The sequence below is a fragment of the Vitis vinifera genome, chromosome 2 (assembly GCF_030704535.1).
Source record: "Vitis vinifera cultivar Pinot Noir 40024 chromosome 2, ASM3070453v1".
Taxonomy (NCBI): Eukaryota; Viridiplantae; Streptophyta; class Magnoliopsida; order Vitales; family Vitaceae; genus Vitis; species Vitis vinifera.
In genome coordinates, this window is record NC_081806.1 from 16,472,005 (window position 1) to 16,494,317 (window position 22,313).

The window sequence follows — 22,313 nt, forward strand, 5'->3', positions numbered from 1 at the left end:
ATAATAAGAACCTTACCCTCTTCATTATTAACCAATTCATCATATCCTCACCATTCTTGCTTATAGCTTCATTTGCAACCTTGAAAGAAATCCTTCATTCTTTGGAGCTTCCAATTATGCAACTATCTTACAAACTTAGGGCTCCAACATACCCCTTCCCCTAATTGCTCATATATCCATTACCTATTTGTCTTTTGAAGTAGCTATAGTAAAAAAAGAGGGAAAATAATCACTTAAGGTGATTCACCATAGCAATTATGCTTTCAAAACTCCACCCTGCTTTAGTCTCTCACTTTGAAACTAGTTTTGTTTTTAATGATATCCCATCCTGTCTTGATTGCCTTCCATAACTCCATTCCATAACCTTCCTTGCTCTTCTACCCCAAATTCCTTTATTATAGTCCTTTTCCACAAAGCCACCCTTTCTATTGTGAACCTCTAACTCCATTTGTCGAGTAGGACTTTGTTGAACACAGACAAATTCCTTATACCAAAACCCTCACTTTTCTTCTCCATGCAGATAATTAACCTATTTACTAGATGAGGTGTGCTCTCTAATGACCCCCCTCATCGAAAATCTTTTTTAACCTTCATGAGATTCAAATTCACTCTTCTTAGAATAATGAACAAGGATATTTTGTAAATTTGTAAACTTGACAAACTATGCTTAATCGTAGTGAGTCTCCTTCTTTTAGAAAGTTATTGTCTCTTCCCAATCACAAATCCTCTTAGGAGTCTCTCTTTCACCACATTCCACATCGAAGTTGATTTATAAGAGACACTTAAAAGGAGTCCAAAATATGTGGTGGGAACAATACTTCCCTCCAGGCTAACACCAAACTAGCTCTTCCACATTCCTTACTCGTCCTATTAGCTTGTTTTTTTGTAAATTAGTTTTTTTCTCCCTCCCACCTTGAAAGTTGAAACCTAAGATGAAACCCCTTTCACTTATCTTCTTCAAGAGACAACCAAAAACATCCATGATCAGGATGGACAAATTAGAGGAAAAAGAATCTCTCTACCTCAAACACATTTAACTCTAAAAGAAGCCAATCGAAATCCAATTTACAGAGACTAAGAATCTATTAAGAGAATTATTCGAAAAAAGTTATAACTAGTTGGATTTGATTCCAACAATGATCATAATGACACAAGAAATTAACTTGTAAGTCACTAATTTACATTACATATATGACAAAATATAATGTCTTCTTTTTGGGTTTCTACTTTTTGAGCATACAAATGTTCATTTATGGAGTTCACCAAGTTGGGTCTTCCACCACTTGTAAAAATCATAATTGTTCATTTAAATTTTTTCTTTTTTTAATTTTTGTTAATATTCTAATATGTTGTTGGTGATAGAGAGATGGTTGTGTTATTTACTATATTTCACACAACTCTTAAGTGGTTAACACCTTGACCGAATCCTCCACCAGATCGTCTCACTTCCCTACAGTTTAGGAACATGTTCCACAAATTACTGATAGTGGTGGCAAATCACAAACAACGTGGTTTGATGGGAAGCCACAATTTATATATATTAGTCTTGGTCCCAAACTCATCTCTCTGCTGTTTTTCTTTCAGTAATACACTATCTCATAAGAGAGATCAGAGCTTGGAAAATCAAAGATCTACAACAACTAGTTAGTATAGAATTCAAAAACAATGGTTGGAGCTAAGTAGATGATCCTAAGTCTTTTTCAGATTTGATTCATGTGGCAAAAGTTCATATACTTTGGATTGAATATATTGCATGTAAATCTTACATTTGGTATCAGAGCCATATGAATCTTGCCTCTGCCTTGCATTAATTTTGCACCAGAAACTTAGTTTTTTTATCTGCATAAGATATTGACATTAAATCAAAAGTGTTTCTATACATAAGGGCAATATGATGTATACATGTTGTATTACTGGTATAAATTTCGTTTAGCCTGCCAAATGTGCTTTCTTCAATGACCGAAAAAATAACAGATAATAGAACAAACATTGAGAACCCATTTGATGGAGTCTCGACGAGCCCATTTTAGCCAGCTTTGGTTGGTGATTGAGTGATTATCAGAAGACATAGTGCTTTTAGTTTCTCTTTTGACCAAACTTTGTATATATTCATCATCTGATTGGGAGTAAAGACATGGGTCTAAGTTCATATACTGGTCTTATTCTTCCTCCCCAAAGCAAGCTTCATTTTCTTGGCACAAGAGACTGGGAGAGAATATGAAGTTTCTGAAGTGTCTGAGTTTTCCATTGATCTTCCCTTTGCATCTACCAAGGGGCTCACAGGCAGACTCCTAGTGAAGCTGGGCATTGAGGCGGAGGATGGTGGAGTCGGGTCTGTCTCCGGTACACCCATTTCCGAAGAAGGCCACATTTCTGTGGATGATGCATGCTAGGGCATTGAGAGGCACGGATGTGACACCATTGGCCCATGGGACATACCTGACCAGTTGAAACCACCTGCACATGGCTATAGAACCCATGCACCTTACGGTAGTGCTAGTCCGAAGGAAGGCCGCCGTGCGTGAGGTTCTTCCTGGCTGGTGATGCCACCGCGTGTGGAAGCATCGATGAAGGTTGTTCCTGCCTGGTGTTGCAGGCGGCTGTAGGGCACCGGTGAAGGTTGTTTGCGTGTGATGCAGGCGGATACAAAGCTGGGACTGTTGTCGGTGTTGGAAGGCTCTCGCGTTGAGTTTCGGTGTGGTGCAGCCTGTGACGGTGCAATCAACGCGGGTCGCGACAAGCATGGCATTGTCGGTGATGGTGCAGTCCATGCGGGTGGTGGCAAAATAGGATCTTGGAGGTTTCGATTGCAGGTGATATTCAGATGATGAAAAACCTAGAGAGAGATTGGGTTTCCAATGAAGCCCACTAAAGTTTTTGGGCCTTAAGATAAATGGCTATTGGGCCCATTAGGCTCAATGCATGAGCAGTGGCCCATTTTGTAAAAATAAGGGGCATTAAATGTTGGGCCATGGGATAAATGTGAAAATTGGGCCAGTTTAGGCCCTTATGGCCCGGTTTGAATTATTTTTTATTGGGCTTGGAACTAATTGTGTTTTTATATGAACTTGGGCACCCAATCACAATCTGAAATCCTTTTAAATTAATTTTAAATTATTATGTGATTTTTATACATGAAAATTAAATTATTTTATTCTAATTTATATGTTTGTATGTGTAAAAATGTAAACTAAAATGTAGACTAAAGTTATAACATATAGTTTTAATGTCTAGTGAACCATATAATTTTAAATAATCAAGGAATAGCCACATCATCCTTAATTATATAAAATTATATATTAAGTGGATAAGGATCACATAATGGACATTAATTGTAATTAATTATATAAAATGACGATTTTACCCCACAGGGATTTCATTATGTTTATATAATTAATTAGAATAAAATGTTAAAATTAATTTTTCTTAATTTACCCATAGGAGTTAGGAAGAATTAATTTAATGGTTTATCATAAAGCTTATAGATAGAAGATATCAAACTATATTCATAGCAAATTTTATAAATTCAGTAAAATACCTTTCTAAAGGTCTTTTTACTCTGTCTATCAGCAGCGACAATCCCCCTACATTCTCTAACCACCAACTCAACTACTAGTTTAATCCTTAGGAAGTGAATAGACCGGTCCACTTTTTTCCTTGAACATGTTGAAAGCTTCATGATTTGACAATGGTTTGACATTGATTGGCTCATCAGATTCTATGTCCTTATAGATATCACGAAGCCTACTCGCCAACACTACCTTGCTCTCCGGGTGGTCTTGGATGCCCATTACTTCATGTAGATCAATAAAGTCACAAACTTCATTTAGAAGAATCAAACACTTCTTTCCCTTCAACTCTTCAAAAATTCTCCAAGTGTTTTCCTCAATGCCAACATTGCTCTCTATATTCAATTTTGATCGCTGCATGATTGCACCTTGCAACTTTTTTAAGTTCCACTCCTTTGAGGCGGTTACCTAGATGATAATATAAACTATTTTAGCAATATATTTATGATTATTCAAGTTTTGCATTATGGTGGTTTTCCTAGTTCCCATTGTTCCCCAGATTCCTATTATTCTTATTTTCTTATGCTCTTGAAAACTCACTACATCTTCTATAACTTTGTGTAGAGATGAGTCGTGTTCTATCTTTGATGCATATATTTTCCTAATAGGTTCTGTTAATTCCGCTACCAGGATTCCTATTTTAAGATTTCTCTCTTCCAATAGACCTTGAACTTTCTTACACTTCTTTGCCATGTCTTTGCTAAGATTTGAATGCAGCCAAATGCGAACTAATCTCCACAGATGCTTCCTTTCATCATTGTATTTACTTTCTAGTTCTCACACTTCACTTCTGATCATCTTGACCTTAACAATCCATTCTCTTGTGATTGGGCTTATCTTATGTCTGTTTATTTCTGTTTCTATGGCATCATTTAGTTCCTAGAGCTTTTTTGCTTCTTGTACTAACTTTTTATAGTTTTTTTTTTCAAATCTTTCACATAGGCAATTTTGGAATTGGTAGAAGTTAATAAGCTTCTTCCATCTTTTTAAACCTCAACTATTGGTGCACCTGCTGCCCCTGTTGCTACATCAACCTGTAAGATTTACATTCAATATATTCAATCCAAGTATATGAACTTTTGCCACATGAATCAAATTTGAAAAAGACTTAGGATCATCTACTTATCTCCAGTCATTGTTTTTTAATTTTTTACTGACTAGTTGCTGTAGATCTTTGATTTTCCAAGCTCTGATATTTCTTATGAGATGGTGTATTACTGAAGGAAAAATAGCAGAGAGACGGGTTCAGGACCAAGACTAATATATATAAATTGTGGCTTCCCATCAAACCACTTTATTTGTGATTTGCCACCACTATCAGCAGTTTGTGGAACATGTTCCTAAACTGTAGGGAAGTGAGACGATCTGGTGGAAGACTCGGTCAAGGTGTTGACCACTTCAGAGTTGTGTGAAATGTAGCAGATAACATTCTCCCACTTGGTCTACACCTTTAACCTAATGTCTCATCTTAGTCTATCAATTATCCGCATTAAGTAACAAATACATGAATCATGGCAATAAGTCCTCTATATAACGAGTGTTACCTTCCATGTATTAGAGTGTATTCATTTCCTAACATTATACTTTATGTGACAATATTACTTAATGAATAAACCCTATGTTCATTCTTGGTCCAATGAAGTTGAATTTCCTTAAAATTAAATAAAGATGCACATCAATATGAGAAAACATCATAATAAGAGTTTGTACAATTGAAACTACATAAGGGAACTAAGTCCCATGTTCACTACATGATCCTTGAATTTCAATGGTGGCATGCCCTTAGTCAAAGAATCAACGATCATCAATTCAGTGCTAATGTGCTCACTAACCACTTTCTTTTCTTTAACATGATATTTTATGGCTAAATACTTAATGTCGATGTGCTTGCTTCGACTTCCACTTTTATTGTTCTTTGCCATAAAGACTACAACTGAATTGTCGCAATATATACTCAATGGCCTAGATATTGAATCCATAATTCTAAGTCCGAAAATGAAACTCTTAAGCCATACACCATGCGAAGTAGCCTCAAAAAAAGATATGAACTCAACTTCCTTAGTAGAAGTAGCAGTCAAGGTCTGCTTAACGCTCCTCCAAGATATAGCTCCACCAGCCAATATAAAAATGTATCTTGATGTTGATTTACACGAATCAACACAACCAGCAAAGTCTAAATCTAAGTAGATAACAACCTCTAAATTGCTTGTCCGTCTATACATAAGCTTGTAATCTTTGATTCCTTAAAGATATCTCATCACTTTCTTTGCAGCTTTCTAGTGGTCCAAACCTTGGTTACTCTGATATCGTCCTAACATTCCAATAGCAAATACAATGTTAGGCCTTGTGCAGACCTGAGCATACATCAAACTTTTGATTGCAAAAGCATATGGATGTTCTTCATTTGTTCCCTCTCAAGATTTTTTTTCTATTATTGGTTCAGATTGAACTTATCACCCTTCACTATAGGGGAAACACTAGGTGAACAATCCTTTATCTGAAATATCTCTAAAATTTTATTGATATAGGTTTCCTGAGACAAACTTAAGATACCTTGAAATCTGTCTCTATGGATCTTAATGCCAATGACGTAAGATGCCTCACCCATATCCTTCATGTCAAAATTTTTAGAGAGGAATTGTTTCATCTCATGAAGTAAACCCTTATCATTGGTTGCAAGTAAGATGTCATCCACGTATAAAACAAGAAAACAAACTTTACTCCCACTGACCTTAAGGTATATGCATTGATCCATAGCATTTTCTACAAAACTAAATGAAGAAACTATGTTATGGAATTTTAAATACCATTGGTGGGATGCTTGTTTTAAACTGTATATGGATTTCTTAAGCTTGCAAACCAATTGCTCACCATCACTAGAGGGGAATCTTTCAGGTTGTTTCATGTAAACTTCCTCCTCTAGCTCTCCATTAAGAAATGCAGTTTTCACATCCATTTGTTGCAATTCCAAATCAAAGTGGGCTACTAATGCCAATATAATGCATAAGGAATCTTTCTTAGATACAGGAGAAAAGGTTTATGTGTAATCGATTCTTTCTTTCTGAGTGAACCCCTTTGCAACAAGTCTGACCTGGTATCTCTCAATGTTGCCTAATGAGTCTTTCTTTTTCTTAAAAACCCATTTACAACCAATGGCTCTTGCACCATTAGACAACTCAACAAGGTCCCAAACATCGTTGCATCTCATGGAACTCATCTCATCCTTCATGGCATTGTACTACAATTCCGATTCTTTGCAACTCATAGCTTGTGAAAAAGATCCGAGATCATATTTAGCTCCTATATTGTAGTCAAATTCTTATAGATACACTACATAATCACTAGGAATCGTTGACGTCTTAGTTCGAGTAGACATTCTTAAGGTTGCACCAATATCTTCTAAGGAAGTATGAGGTTCAACTTGTTGTTCAGAAATATCAGGCAACTCTTGATCAACTTGATCTACTAGAATGTTGTCAACAACTTGTGGAACTTCAATGATTAGTTGAACTTCAGCGATTGTTCATTCTACACCCGTTTGAACTTGACGGGTGTTATGAACAACAAATAATCTATCACTTGAAGTGGAAGGTTGAGACTCTATATGATCAATATTAGAAACTATGTTTCTGAATTGATCGCTCCCACTCACCAAGTCATATTCAAGAAATTTGGCATTTCTTGATTCCACAATCCTAGTGCTGTGAGATGGACAGTAAAATCTGTACCCCTTAGACTTTTTAACATATCCAATGAAATACCCACTTATAGTCCATGGGTCTAATTTCTTCTCTTGTGGATTATAAATTCTTACTTCAGACGAGCATCCCCAAACGCGCATATGTTGCAAACTCAATTTCCAACCTTTCCATAACTCAAATGGCGTCTTTGGGACAACCTTGGTTGGAACTTGGTTTAATATATACACTGCCATCTTAAGTGCTTCATTAGGAAGTTTTGAGCTGCTCAACATACTCCTCACCATGTCCAATAAGGTTCGGTTTCTTTTTTCTGCCACACCATTTGGTTTGGAGAACCAGACATGGTGTATTGGGCAAAAATCCCTTGTTCTTGAAGAAACTTCGCAAATGGATCAAGCGCTTGTCCATCTTCCAAGTATCTACCATAATATTCTCCACCTCTATCTGATCTCATGATCTTAATTTATTTACCACATTGTTTCTCTACTTCTGCCTTGAAAACCTTAAAGGCATCTAATGTTTTATTTTTGTTATGAAGTATGTAGAGATACATGTATAGTGAGAAATCATCTATGAAAGAGACGAAGTATTTATGACCATGAAAGTCCATGTCTAGACTACATATATCAGTATGTATGATCTCTAGTATGGCGGAACTCCTAGTAGCACCTCTCTTTGACTTGTTGGTATGCTTTCTCTTAATGCAGTCCACATAAGTCTCAAAGTCAGTAAAATCTAGAGTACTAAGTATGCCATCATTTGCCAACCTTTTGATTCTATCTATGGAGATATGACCTAATCTCTGGTGCCACAATGTAGAGGAATCCTCATTTACAACACATTTCTTAATGCCAGTTTGGACATGTAATGAATTATAAGTGGTATCATTTTGTAAGAATATGCGACAAAGATCATCAGACAAAATACTATTCCCAACACAATTAGATTTATAAATCAAACTAAAAGATGTTTCTGAAAAATGAAAGGAATATCCAAACGGTATAAGTTTAGAAACTGAAATCAAGTTTCGTGAGAAACTTGGTACATAAAAGGTCCTTTGCAATTCCAAAACAAAACTACCATCTAAATTAAAATAACATGTCCCTATTGTTTCCATCTTGTTTTCGGATAAGATGAATTGCTCACTTCTCACTAGCTTCCTTAGGTTTTGCATACCCTACAAGGAATTTGAAATGTGGATTATAGATCCAGAATCAATCCACCATGTGTTGGTATGTACATTAACCATATTAGATTCATAACAAACAAATGAGGTAGGGTTACCTTTCTTCTCAAGCCATTTTTGGAATTTTAGACATTTCTTCTTCACGTGTCCTTTCTTTATACAGAAGAAACACTTTTCGTCTTTCTTAATGTCAGATTTGGGAGGAATTTGTTGCTTCCCTTTCTGACTGTCCTGAGATTTTCCTTTCGTTCCTTTCTTTTGCGTCACCAGCATGGCACTCTCTCCTTGTTCCATCATTAACCTTCCTTCCTCTTGAACACACATGGTCATCAATTCATTGATAAACCACTTATCCTTATGTGTGTTGTAAGAGATTTTGAAAGGTCCATACTGAGGTGGAGGAGAGTTAAGGATAAAGTGCACCAAGAAGGATTAAGACATTTCTACCTCAAGCTTCTTCAATTGAGCCACTGCGTCCCTCATTTCCACGATGTGTTCTCATACACTTCTTATACCGATGAGCTTTAGGGATGTGAACTTCATAATTAGGGTGCTTTCCAAGGCTTTATCTGAAGTGACGAATTGTTTCTTAATAGCCTTTAGCAATTCGTGGACATTCTCGTGCTGCTCAATTGAACCACGTATACCAGCACTAATTTTTGTCTTAATATACATCACGCTGAGGCAATTAGATTTCTCCCAACGTTAGTACAGTAAAATTTGATCAGGTGTGCTGGTATCAGTGATCTTAGGTGGTTCATCTTTCCTTATGGCATGGTCTATGTCCATGCACCCTAATTGAAGAAGAACTCTCTCCTTCCATAACTTAAAATTATCTCCCTGAGTTTGGGAACCTCACAACAACTATCAGAAATGCTAGGTAAAATTGCACAAAAAGATTACAAGCTTATTAAAATTTGAAGCTTTAAATAAATTCATGTTTTACCAATGTAAAACATGCTTAAAAATTGAATCTAATTTTATTAAAAATTGTCTATGGGCTAAATATTTAATTCAATCAAATTCATTATCATTTAATTTTTAGGAGCGAATGCGATGGACTTGAAGTTGTTAGAAATCCAAAGAGGCCTATCGGCGCTTGGATACATTACTAGTAAGGGAAAATAGAAATATGTAAAATAATATGTTTTTTAATGTATTTTTTGTGGTTGTTATTGTTAAATTTGTTTGAAATTGTTTTGTAGTAACGATCAATTAGCCATGATGAAAGAGAAGGATAAAGGAGTGAAGATAAATGATGATGTAAGGAGTAATTTTGCTACATCTAATATAATTACATTTTAAAATAAGAATTTAAATTATGTGACCAATTAATGTAGTTGAGGAAAAAATTGGGCAAGAAGTGGAATGCACTTTCAAAAGTAGAAAAAGAAAATTTCATGGCAAAGTTCAAAGAAAGTTCAAAACAATATTCACTTCAAAAGGGTGTGGTTCCAAAGGTAATTTTTTTTTGTAATGAATATTTAATTTCTTTACTTATGTATTTGTTGGAAAATATATTAATGTAAACATGTTTGATGTTTGTGTATCTTTTCAGTTATATCTTCAGACTCGATGCTCCCCCGAGCGAGTTATTAGAGTGATTGAAAATTTAGAACCAAAGCAAAAGGCAGCCATAGAAGAAATAGGATTTGGTAGCCTCTTGCAACTTCGATGTAGGAAAATTGATCATGGGTTATGTCTTTGGTTGATAAATAGTTTTAATCCGAACACTTATATGTTACAGTTGTATAATACTTGTATCAAATTATCCCCCATTGATGTTGAATTTATTATGGGATTGAGGGCAAGAGGGTTCAAGATTGGCATGAACAAAGATGTTGGTCATAAGAATGATATATGTAAAAAATATTGTGATAAAAAAGGGCGATTGCCATTAGTGATGTTAGAAAATCAAATTAGGGAGGATAAAGAGGGTGGAAACGATTTTAAAGTTCGTTTTGTATTATTTGTGTTGGGTGCATTATTGTGCCCAACAATGAAGCTTTTTGTGAATCGCTCTTTCTTACATCTTGTGGAAGACATCGATTCAATAAAGAAGATGAATTGGGCAGAATTTGTGTTGTCCTATCTTGTGCACGGGATTGAAGAGTTTAAGAAGAAACAACAAAGTGGGGTTTGCGGTTGCTTATTGTTTTTAATGGTAATTAATTTACATCATAGTGAAATACGATTTTGTTTTAATATAATTTATGAACTAACTATATATATATCTATGTCAAATATACTCGTAGTTATTCTACCACGAGCATATATCGTTTGAAGAGAAATTCCTACTGCTATATACTCGACCTTCTCCTCGGATTACTGCTTGGGGAGATGATGAAGTATTGGACAGGAAAAGAAGATTGAAAAAACTTGGTGGATATGCAAATGAGAATGTAAGTTATAGTTTTGAAAGTCGTTTACTATTGAGTTAAGTTTTTAGTGATTTAAAATCTGATATGTATTATATTTTGATGCATATATTGTAGCTCAAAATATGGGTGATAGAAAATGAGATAAGGGATTGCGTTGATGGAAATGCAACGACAATGGCGAGTGAGAATGAGGACGATGAGAAATTTGTATCCAATCTAAACAAAGATGTTATTAAACGAGTAAGTGTTTTACAATATTCATCGTGACTATCTATATTAGCATTGAACCTTTGTATTATGATGTTATTAATCACGTTCGTATATATCACTAGGTTGATGGTGGGAACTTAATGGAGATGGATAAAACCTTTCAACAATTAAAGACACATCTACTTGATATGGCTTATGGTGCAAGTAGTAGTAGTTGTGATCAAATTTTGGCTAAATTTGAGGAGAATTATACTACAGTGAAAGGTCTCTTCCTTAGGTCAAGCGGAAAACCTTTGAGAATGCACGAGGAAGGAATGAAGAATGACATGCTCTCATGCGAGAGAAGTTTGGAAGATACGAACAATATGAATGTGAATGAACATTATCTTCACACTTTGTCGAATGAGAAGTTATGCACCGAGGACTTGAATGAAAAGAATGAAGATGCATGTGCTACATTAATTGAAGTGCATATCATTCCAGACGAAAATGAAAATATTTTACCACTTCCAATCAAAAGGAGTAGAAGAGATTATGGAAAGGTATGTATCATATAAAAGAAAAAATTATTTTCTTTACAACTACTTAACCATTACATAGTAAATAGATGTATATTACTGACATTTTCCATATTAGGAACCATTACGAGCATTATGTGGTTATCCTAATCATGTCATGAAAACACGTTTATCAAGGGAGAGGAAACCAAGTAAATTCAAGGTCTCCCCGTTTGTACAGAAATCAAGGAAGATGGTAAAACGTGAAGCATCAGAGGTATAATACAAATAGTTTAATATCATTGTTCTTATTTTTTGATACTTAACATATGTAGTTAATAATTATGTCTTGTTTTCGAATTAGTCAATCCCCATGTCCATTCGTGAAGACGTGGTGGATACTCAATCATTCAATGTACTTCAATCTCTTGTCACTGATTATGTTTTCAATAAAGCGTTGTCAAAAAGGTTTGTCGCGTCTAGAACATTCATAGATGTGTTGTTACAATTTTAGCCTTCATATGCTTGCAATTTACTGAAGTTTGTTTGAACATATTATTATTTTAGTGAGCTTCTTATTGACTTTGGTCATGAACATGGAGTTCGTGGAGATTTTGCATGCTTACGTCCTAGACAAAATTTGATGGATGTTGTAAGTACCTACTTCATTTATATCAAATGCATCCTATATTATTTAAATAAATTTATTGAAGTTATTGTTCAACAACAGGTAATAAATTTAGAAGCCTCAAAGCTAAATTATTTTGAAAGACAATTCATAGGCATACGAAGTATAAGATGCTATCTTTCCACGACATTTTCAGTAAGCTCATATTTCTCTTGTTGTTTACTTACATATTAAGTACAATATAGTAATGTTCGTATTATGTTTTCTTATTAGCAAATGATTTTGTGTGGGAGTCCTCATCCTTATTTCGATAGAAAAACATCCATCGTGAGTAAGTACATTAGTGAATTGGATGATTGCGAGAAGGTTAGTAATTATTTCTAATGTTTAATTGCATATATGAAATTTAGAATAGATATTGTTTTCACCTATAATATAGTAGATTTTTTTTGCCCCAACTCATATATATTGTTTTTCTAACTTTACAGCTATTTATTCCAATGCATGACGAATGCCCTGGTCATTGGTATCTGTGCGTCATTGACTTCAAAAACTCTCATACCCAAATTTCGGACTCATTACGATCGAAGAATCAAGACAAGTTCCGGTTTAAGAGTGTCAAAATAGTGGTTTGCTTTCATGTTTATATTTTTCTTCTATTCTATTTTTTCCTCTTCCATATTTATTAACACTTTCATAATAAATTAGGTTGAATTTTGTCAAACCTTCTTCAAACTGTATGACATAGGGAAATATGTCTTCCAATTCTCCATTGATTGGGCTCCTTCGATTCCGACCCAAGAGAATGGGTTAGTATGAATACATAACTCACATTACTATTCTTTTCCTGAGGTATAATTAGACAACCATTGAATAAGTTGTTTTGCTTTTCTTTTCTCTTTCTTAGGTGGGACTGTGGAGTGCATGTCATTAGACATATGCAGAGATTCAAAAATGGTGATCCGATGACGAGCTCCGACTTTTGTAATTTTATGAAAATACGTCGAGAAATAGCATGTGATTTAGTTTTACACGAGGGAAATAGAGAAAAACAAACCATTGTGGCTATTGTTTGTACAAAGACGTCGACACGAGCAATGAAAAAATTATTATTATGATATTTGTTATTTTTCAAATATTTATCATTTCCATATCCACATATCGTCATGTTTATTGGGAAGTTGTGAGCTTCGATGACCATACATTATTAATGATTAAGTCCATTTTATTTCAATATCCAAATACTCTTCTTTCAATATGGTCGTCAAAATGAAATTGTAATATATTGGTATCATTCATGTTCGACATGTGTGATTTTGTACGATCTTTAACCTAATCAAATCTGTAAATATTCATTTATCTATCCTAACAATATATAGTTAGTACATTACTACACTGGTTGACGAATGTCGTTCAGCCGGTAATAACCAGTCCAGCGATTTATCTATGTCCACTTTTCATAGGCATACGCATTATTCGTCCCGGTTGAGAACATTCCTCATATTTTCAGTTGTCGAAAGTGGTTGATCAATGAAGATATTGTCTGAACCGGTTGACGAATCATTTGACCATTGGGAACCGGTTGACAAATATAGCAAATTGGTAGAGGAATTTGCTCAATCGATTCATGGTTTTTTAACTAGTGGCAACCGGGTGAAGGTGCGTATCAACCGGTTGAGGATTTTGCTCAATCGGTTGCGGATATTTTAACCAACTAGAACCGGGCGATCACTTCTATAACCGGTCGACCAACTTAGATCAACCGGTTGAGCACATGGGTATCAACCGGTTGAGCCATTTTTGACCAGTGGCTACCGGATGAGGAATTTCCTATACCGGTTGAGCAATTTTCTCAACCGGTACACACTGGTCAAAAAATCCTCAACCGGTTGATGCTCATTTGCTCAACCGGTTGAGGATCTGTTTAACCAGTAGCTACCGGTTGAGAAATTTTCTCAACCGGTTGAGAAAAATCCTCATCCGGTAGCCACTGGTCTATAATGCCTCAACCAGTTGAGGAATTTCCTCAACCGGTTGCCTCCTGTAATGCTATTGTGCACAAAAAGGGTATGAGATGAGATGTACCAATAACTTTTCACTATGGAAACATTCGACAAGGTACCATTAAGTTCAATTATAAGGTTTGAAATTGATGGAAACTGACATTACAATTTACCTAACTACGATTTACCCATTTTGAGTAAAATCACTAAATTTACCTATTTCATGTGAATTACATCATATTGATTACTTTCCTATAGTTAACTCATAACCACCTAATTGTCAAACTTTAACCACAATTGAATTTAATTAAATCCGCATAATTAACCGTTTTTTCCGACATGATATAAATGAATCGGTTTCTCTATTTACCAATCATTTTATCCCTTGTTATCAATTAAATTATAAATGTAGAGGATATTGCATTCTATCAATCAACTTGACTCTTGATCAAAATTCAAACTTTTCATTAAATAGTTAAGTTAAAAGTACACATTAGTGGAAGTGATAACGTCAACTAATATAAATACTGATTTAATACCTACCATCCCTTACTCCGTTAAGGAATAAAAAAAAGGTTGCATATCCTTTTCATTTGGATTTTTGTTTGGATCCCCACCTTCACATGGTGTTGACATACTTTGTTCATGTTGCTGAAATCCTGCTATTTGCACATACACATTTCATTGTTTTTTTCAGCTATCCAATTCCATTCCAATTAATTAAACCTAATTATTAAATAATGCATAGCTGAAATTCATGTCAAAAGTGTTTCTTCATTCCCGATCTTACATTATTAAGTTCACCCCAATCTATGTACATGTCAGATGGGTCATTCGGCAATTGCTCCCCTAACATTCTCTGCATGTTTCAATAATTAAGTGTTGTCAATTATTATTGAATTATATGTTATCAATGTTTGGAAATTATATAACAAGCCTATTGTACATACATGTAAGGTTGCACAAATGTCAACTGATGAATTTGTTGAAGGCATGATTTCCCTTTGAATGTCACATTGGGAAGACAAATTAGTTTCCTCCTATCATAATGCCATCAAAACAATTATATTAGTCATTTATGTTAGTACACCTACAAAAATTAATCTTAGGGGCAATTTTTATTGAATATGACATACCATATAACCCGGTTGAGCATTTTGAGGGATTGTAGCTTGTGGACACTTTCGAATTGTGTGACCCACTCTTTTACAACGACTGCATCGTCTTCCCTTTTGAACATTCATTGCCACTTTGCCTGGATTCCCTTTAGTCTTCACAATATTTGGATCACGAACTTGGTTAGTACCTGTCGCTCCATCTGATGCTATTTTCTTCCCTTTCAAATTATAGTTATAGAGTTCCTCCATTCTCGCCATCAAAATTTGTATTTCATTTTTGGCCTCTATAAATGAAGATGACGTATCTGATGCAAAGTAGGAGAGCTTGTTGCACATCAAACTCAATGAACCATATCGTACAAACCGATCCATGTTGTTATCCGTCTCATTCACTGGTACTGATCTTGTATACACCTTTGCCAACTTTGTCCACCTCTTCATAATACATGACTGAGGAATCTCTTCCAAATGCTCCACCTTCATAACCACCACCATGTGGCAACATGGGATGCCAATTGACTCAAACATCATGCATGAGCATTCTAATGTTACAATATCCGGGCAAAATTGTACTTCCCAATTTAAGTTCGGGTGTCTAAACTTAGATAATGTGTATGCCCGCATTGAATGATCACTTACAAGACCAACCACAAAGAATAACTTAGCATTTTTCATCTCCTCACGAAATTTAAGGAAAGATTCTTTTGTGTATACCGTCGCAGCATGATTTTCAAGTATGGCTAGTTTGGTTGAAAGCACGGGTGAAGAATTGTTCGACTCGAACTCTGGCTTTGCCTCGTTTTGCCGTATTCTCAATATGGCTCTATCAAATTGTTGTACAAACTCATAGAGTCGTAAGTGAATTTTTAAGAATCTATTTAGATATGCATTCATACTCTCACACCTTTGTGTGGTTCTCATCCCTCCAAAGAAATTTCCACGTAAATACGCCTCTGCCCATCTTTTACGTTTCCCATATATCTCGGTCACCCAACGATTCTCATTAAGTCCCAAATTTGCAACCATTTCATGCCAAACCTTTTCAAATTCTTCTTCATTCCCACGCATGAACATGCACCTTGCAAATATGCTTGAGAAGTCCTTAATATGCACATTCGTGAATGCATTTCGTTGCAAATGCCATGAACACAATCGATGACACGTATCGGGTAAGACTTTTTTAATTGCCTTACGCATAGCTTTATCCCCATCGGTTACAACAGATATGGGTTTCTTATTCATCATTGCATCAAGAAATGTCTCCAACACCCATTCATATGTCCCAACACTTTCATCTATCAATAACGCACAACCAAATACAACAGTTTGATGGTGATGATTAACACCGACCAACACTACTAGAGGCTTTTTATAGGCATTTGTCCTATAGGTTGTGTCAAATGCTAGGACATCTCCAAAACACGCATAATCCATTCGAGCAGTTGAATCAGCCCAAAACAAATTTGCTAGTCGACTTTCTTCATCAATGTTGAATTTATAAAAAAATGAAGAATCCATTTCTGCCTTTCCACACAAATAAGCCAATGCCGCTTCTACATCACCGTCTTTAATTTCACTTCTACGCATTGCATCAACGTGATTGTATATATCTTTTTGTGTGAAACCGACGTGCTCATGTCCCCCTGATTGTTTTACCATATAGTCCATAATTTGTGTGGTTTTAACACCTACTTTACGCAAACCATCAACTTGTGCCTTATCTGGATTACTTATTGTTCGATGAGACCGAAGGAATTGTGTGTTGATAGCATCGGCCAAATTATGATTATGATCTCCTATAAATTCCTTTACAATCCACTTTCCATCTTTCCTATTCAAGCCTACACGAAATGCAGCTTCACATCCAACTCTAGTCAATGATCGTGGCTCACGCTGTCGCTTGTCATTTTCAATAAACTTTGTCGCTCGCTGTCCTTCTCTAGAACACACCCACTTTCGAGATATTATATCTCCATTCTTGTCTCGCTTCAAATCATCTTTTCGAATACTAAATCTGGCTACTCTAGCTAACATGTTGTAAAATGTTTCAGCCTCATCTATGCGATCGAATTGCAATTTGTAGACTTCTTCATCTGAAATACCCTTCAACACCTTCTGTTTCAAACCGTTTCCACCCAGGTCGTAAGTGGCACCGATAAATGCATCGTCATTGATGACGTCCTCCTCCTTCACTTCAAACTCCCGCTTGATTGTTTTCTCCTTCACCGATTGCATAATCTACATTACATAAATAAGGTAAAAAAATTCCCCAATAATACTTTAACAAATTATCGTATCACTTTTGTATCATTTGATTGCATACTTGAAGATAAACCGAATTCGACAACGTCATCTATTCTCATTTTTGGAAAAAAATTTAGAATTTGATAAATTATACAACCGGTGTACACTGCACATGTGATAATTTCCCCATGATTTTCCATTTAAAAGGTCATATGTTGCAAAATTGATACTACTCTGCTATACACAATCATAAGCAAAACTTTTTAAAATCATTAAATATCACTTTAAAATCATTATGTTGAGGAAATAACTTGTGACAAATGCAAGTGCGACACCAATACCCTCAAAAGATGGCATTAGACAATGATCCACGTCTGACATCTATACAGAAACGCACCATAATTTAAATTGTCCTTAGACAACCAAGTGAAGTAATAGTTAAATTCAACTTCGTAGACATGGTTCTGCTGTTGAGGCTAAGGTTGTAGTGCTTTTGGAGGTCCTTGTGCAATAACAATATTTCAGATTGTCCAACTTTTTTTTGGTAGCGGATGGTGTTGTTGGTCTTGATGAGCATAAAAAAACAATCGGTACAATTGTTTGTTTCCTCGTAACCCAAATCTACTCTCTTCCCTTGCTCTAAGCTATTATAATGTGGTTGAGCTACAAATTGACCGGATGCATTTTGGTGGTGTTCACAAAATTTGGCAGTGTCTACCGGTTGAGAAGATCTAGAGACCGGCGTATTACGCCGGTCGACCGGTTGTGGATTTTTAAACCAGTATATACCGGATGAGGAATATCCTCAACCGGTTGAGAAAATTTCTCATCCGGTTGCGACTAGTCAAAAAAACATCAACCGGTTGATACCCATTTGCTCAACCGGTTGAGGTTTTTTTTAAACCAGTTGCTACCGGTTGATGAATTTTCTCAACCGGTTGAGGAAATTCCTCATCCAGTATTCACTGTTTTAATATGTAAACCGTTTAGCTAATTGTTTCTTTTCGTTGTTGATTTCATTAAGGCCTTCATTCCTTATCAGAACGTTATAATGTTGCCCTATTTAGGCATACTATGTTAACAAAATTTCCAACATTAATCTTAGTTGCCATCTTCAAGGAGTTTGCCAGTCACAATAATTAATACCTCTCATCCACTTTCTTTAAAAACATGGAAAATGACTTTTATATAATTCTATCTAAAACCACGGAAGCTTTTGGGTACATCGCCAAACTTATTCCAAACTTACCCCATATTGGGAGTCAATAATACACATTTCTTAAGGTTGATTCTCTCTTTTTAAGTCATTTGAATATGTATTACCCTATAATTTTGATGATGTTGTGATTTTTACAGTCAACTTGACTCACTTATATTAACTAAATTAATCTCAACTGTTCAACAGATCACTGATGCATATTACTAACAATGTGCTTTAGACAATCAAAATCCAAACTCTTTAACATCAATACATACCATTTAAAAATCACTATTAGGTTTTGGAAATATTCGCCCATCCATTTGAAAGATGAAGGCATTAATCTTTAAAAATGTATTATGGATTTGTTTACCTATTCTTTATTGAGTTAAAGATCATACCGTTAAAATGGAAGGTCCAAGTGTGATGCAGCTTGACCTGAAGATTTGTCTTCTGGATGTTTTTTGTGACTTGTTCTCCAACAAATAGCAGACCTCGTTCAGATGCTAAGGTTCTTACAATACTAAAACTCCCCCAAATATATACTAAGATATGTATGTGGTTGGTTGCTGGAGTTATTACATTTTTTAATAGGTTGCCATATGTTGAAAACCTACCACCACAATGGTACACTTAGTGGTTGATAGTTTGGATATTTGCATCAGTTTTTTAGGTGCCATTAAATATAACATTTATATCAGTTGGGAAAGTCAACCTAATGTGGATAATTTTTTACACCCATTGCAAATGGATATGTGTATAACTTAACAAAATATAAAGGGGAGATATGGACTTAATTGATAATATTGACATTTGTTACTGTTGTTTAGCCTATTTATTGTAACTATGTTTTGATACCGTTTCCTACTTACTATATTTTTTCATCAATTAACGGTATTTTTTTTAAATCATGCTTCCTAATACATCCTATATATGAGAAAGGTTAGTTAAGCAGACTTAATTACGTAAAATGAGATATGTTATGATATTCTACTTATGGAAATTTTAAATAAATTCAGATTCATTAATTTATGTCACTCACCATGGTATATCGTACTTATTCGAACAATTTGTCATACAACCATAATTATTTTTAATGCCCCTATGGTAGTATATGTTAGTTAATTACAATTTTAATCTAATAGGTCTGACTATATCTTAGTGAGTTCATTACACTATATTTTTCCATGAATTAACGTAATTTATTTTTAATTAATGCTTCATAATATATCGTAGACATGAGAAAGGTAGGTTAATTACACTTAATTACGTAAAATGAGATAAGTTATGATATTCTACTTATGGAAATTTTAAATAAATTCAGATTCATTAATTTATTTCACTCACCATGGTATATCGTACTTATTCGAACATTTTGTCATACAACCATAATTAATTTTGATGCCCCTATGGTAGTATATGTTAGTTAATTACAATTTTAATCTAATAGGTGTGACTATATCTTAGTGAGTTCATTATACTATATCGTACCTATCAAAAAGATTAGTTAATTTATATGATTTAATTAACTTAAGTTCTCATATTTTATTTTCCTTAATATTCATTTTGTGAAATTAACTTCAATTAATTTCTTTAAGGTACATCAAAATATTTATTCATTTAATCCATTATAGGTTTAATCAGTTCATATGGAAACTATTACATTAAAAGTGTAGCAAATATAATGTAAGACATTAAGTTAATTAAAATTTATTTACTTCATAAACTGGATGTCTTTCCACGAAGGTCGACCGATGTTCAAACCAGTTCTACCCCTCAACCCCTTTGTCTTCTACTCCATTCTTCTTCATCCTCGTGCGAGACCTGAACCCGTCCGTCTTCCACTTCAGTCTTCTTCATCCTCACGCAATACCTGAAGCCCATCTGAATACTCATGCCCCCAAAACGAGCACCGGTCAAAGCATCCTCACCCGGTCGGAAAGGGAAGAGCCCGGCGGTATCAAGGATGCGCGGGACCAACAAAAAGACCTCCGACCGACAACAAGCAAGTGAAAGCACCCACAACACCTCGGATGGAGCAAAACGCACCACCAACAACGGTAAACGTCCGGCCGTGGAAGCAAGTCCGGAGGTTCATAAGAAGGCCAGCTTTGATCGATCTACGTTCGCAACCCCTGACCTAGCCCAACGATTTCATCTTCACTTTGCGAATCGGACCGTAATCCCGGGTAGGAACATTGCTTTTTCAAAGCTCAGTTATTTCCATTTCGATGTGCTTTTCGCGAGAATGGGTTGGCTTCCGATTGTCTCCCTCAATGAGTTCGTTTATCCCAAGGTTGTCAAATGTTTCTACTCCAATATGACATTCGAAGACGAAGGACCCATTACTACCACGATTAACGGTGTACAGATGATTACTAATCAAAACATGCTATTTTGTAGCTTGTAATTAGCTCTTTTAAACAACCTTGAGTAGTAATTATTACCTTTTAACTCAATTAACATGTTAGGGACCCTTGCAATCGTTTCTAACAATTGTGTTGAGTTTTGGTGCTTTTTGATAGCTTTATGCTCACCAAAGCAATTTATGAATGAGGGAGAGCTATATATGGTTCATGACAAAGCTTTTGGAAAGCTTAAATTTATGAAGAAACCAAGCTTTGGAGCCTCATAATCCTTTGCCTTAGTAGTTCATAGTATGCAAGGAGAGAATAATGGAGAAGAGGAAAACAGGGTGATGAAAATAGGGGACACAGCTGCAGTCTTTCATTGCACTTTTGGAGCACTTCCCGAAGTCCATTTTCTACATTCTATATACTATTTCAAAGCTCAGAAAGTCAAGAATCCAACGATTTAAACCATGTACAATTTGGAGCTGAAATGAGGAAGATATGGCCTTCGGAAGACAACTGCATCAAGCTGAGGGACAAATTCGCACGATGGAAAGCAAGGTGCGAATTCCTCAGTCCAAAGCATGGGAATTTCGCACACCTCAAACCAAAGTGCGAAATTGCAACTCCAACGTGCGAAAATTGGATATTTTTGTCGACTCTTTTTCTTCTGATATTTTTGTGTCTAAATTTCCATTTTCTCCTTGTATTCAGCCAATCATGTAATTCCTTAGCTAGGAAGTATCCAAGGAAGGGTAAAATTACCTTCCTATATAAATTCTCTTGTAATCACTGAAAAAGGATCTGTCGGGGAGCTTTCTCCAGGAGACCAACTATTGTAAATTTGATACTTAGTGAAATACAGAGATCTCTTTTGCTTTCTTTTTCTCTCTACTATTTTCTATTTTCTTGGAAGCCAAACACCCTTTGAGGATGTTTTCCCAGCGGATGAGAGGCTAAACCAATAGTTTCTTAGAGTAAAGGAAGCTAGGTGAAAAGTCCAGATTAAAAGGTGGAAAGTTTCCGTGCATTAAATTCAGGTAGTTGGAGTCCATAAATGGTTTCTAAATCTAAAGTTTTGCTTTAAATCCCTTAGAATCACTTTGATTGGCCAATACATGGTAAGCTTCAGGTCTCTGTGGATGCTTATTGCTAGATCCATATCAGTCCATTAGTTATCATGTACGAGCCAGTGAAAAGTGATTCAAGGTGATAACCCATAGTGTC

At 35.4% G+C, this 22,313-nt stretch overlaps 1 protein-coding gene and 2 long non-coding RNA genes across 3 annotated transcripts; 2 read left to right on the forward strand and 1 right to left on the reverse strand.

Annotated features, from left to right (window-relative positions):
* Window positions 1–9,521: 9,521 nt before the first annotated feature.
* Window positions 9,522–9,862, forward strand: LOC104877474 (uncharacterized). Its single transcript, XR_002032324.2, has 3 exons — window positions 9,522–9,570; window positions 9,662–9,719; window positions 9,797–9,862. It is a non-coding gene; the product is annotated as an uncharacterized LOC104877474 (long non-coding RNA).
* Window positions 9,863–12,932: 3,070 nt separating this feature from the next.
* Window positions 12,933–13,292, forward strand: LOC109124370 (uncharacterized). The gene is made up of 2 exons (XR_002032347.2): window positions 12,933–12,981; window positions 13,080–13,292. It is a non-coding gene; the product is annotated as an uncharacterized LOC109124370 (long non-coding RNA).
* Window positions 13,293–14,935: 1,643 nt separating this feature from the next.
* Window positions 14,936–17,646, reverse strand: LOC104877477 (protein FAR1-RELATED SEQUENCE 5-like). The gene is made up of 3 exons (XM_010645766.1): window positions 17,617–17,646; window positions 15,312–17,531; window positions 14,936–15,034 (listed from the first exon to the last, which is right to left on the reverse strand). The coding sequence occupies exons 1-3, from the start codon at window positions 17,644–17,646 to the stop codon at window positions 14,936–14,938; spliced, it is 2,349 nt and encodes a 782-aa protein (XP_010644068.1).
* Window positions 17,647–22,313: the final 4,667 nt, after the last annotated feature.

Bases quoted from the DNA above. Each gene is read 5' to 3' on its own strand.
- LOC104877477 (XM_010645766.1), bottom strand. From the start codon at position 17,646: ATGACGTTGTCGAATTCGGTTTATCTTCAA. The intron at 17,532-17,616 runs GTATGCAATCAA...TATGTAATGTAG, and splicing joins CGAATTCGGTTTATCTTCAA to ATTATGCAATCGGTGAAGGA. The intron at 15,035-15,311 runs GTATGTCATATT...TGAAACATGCAG, and splicing joins ATGCTCAACCGGGTTATATG to AGAATGTTAGGGGAGCAATT.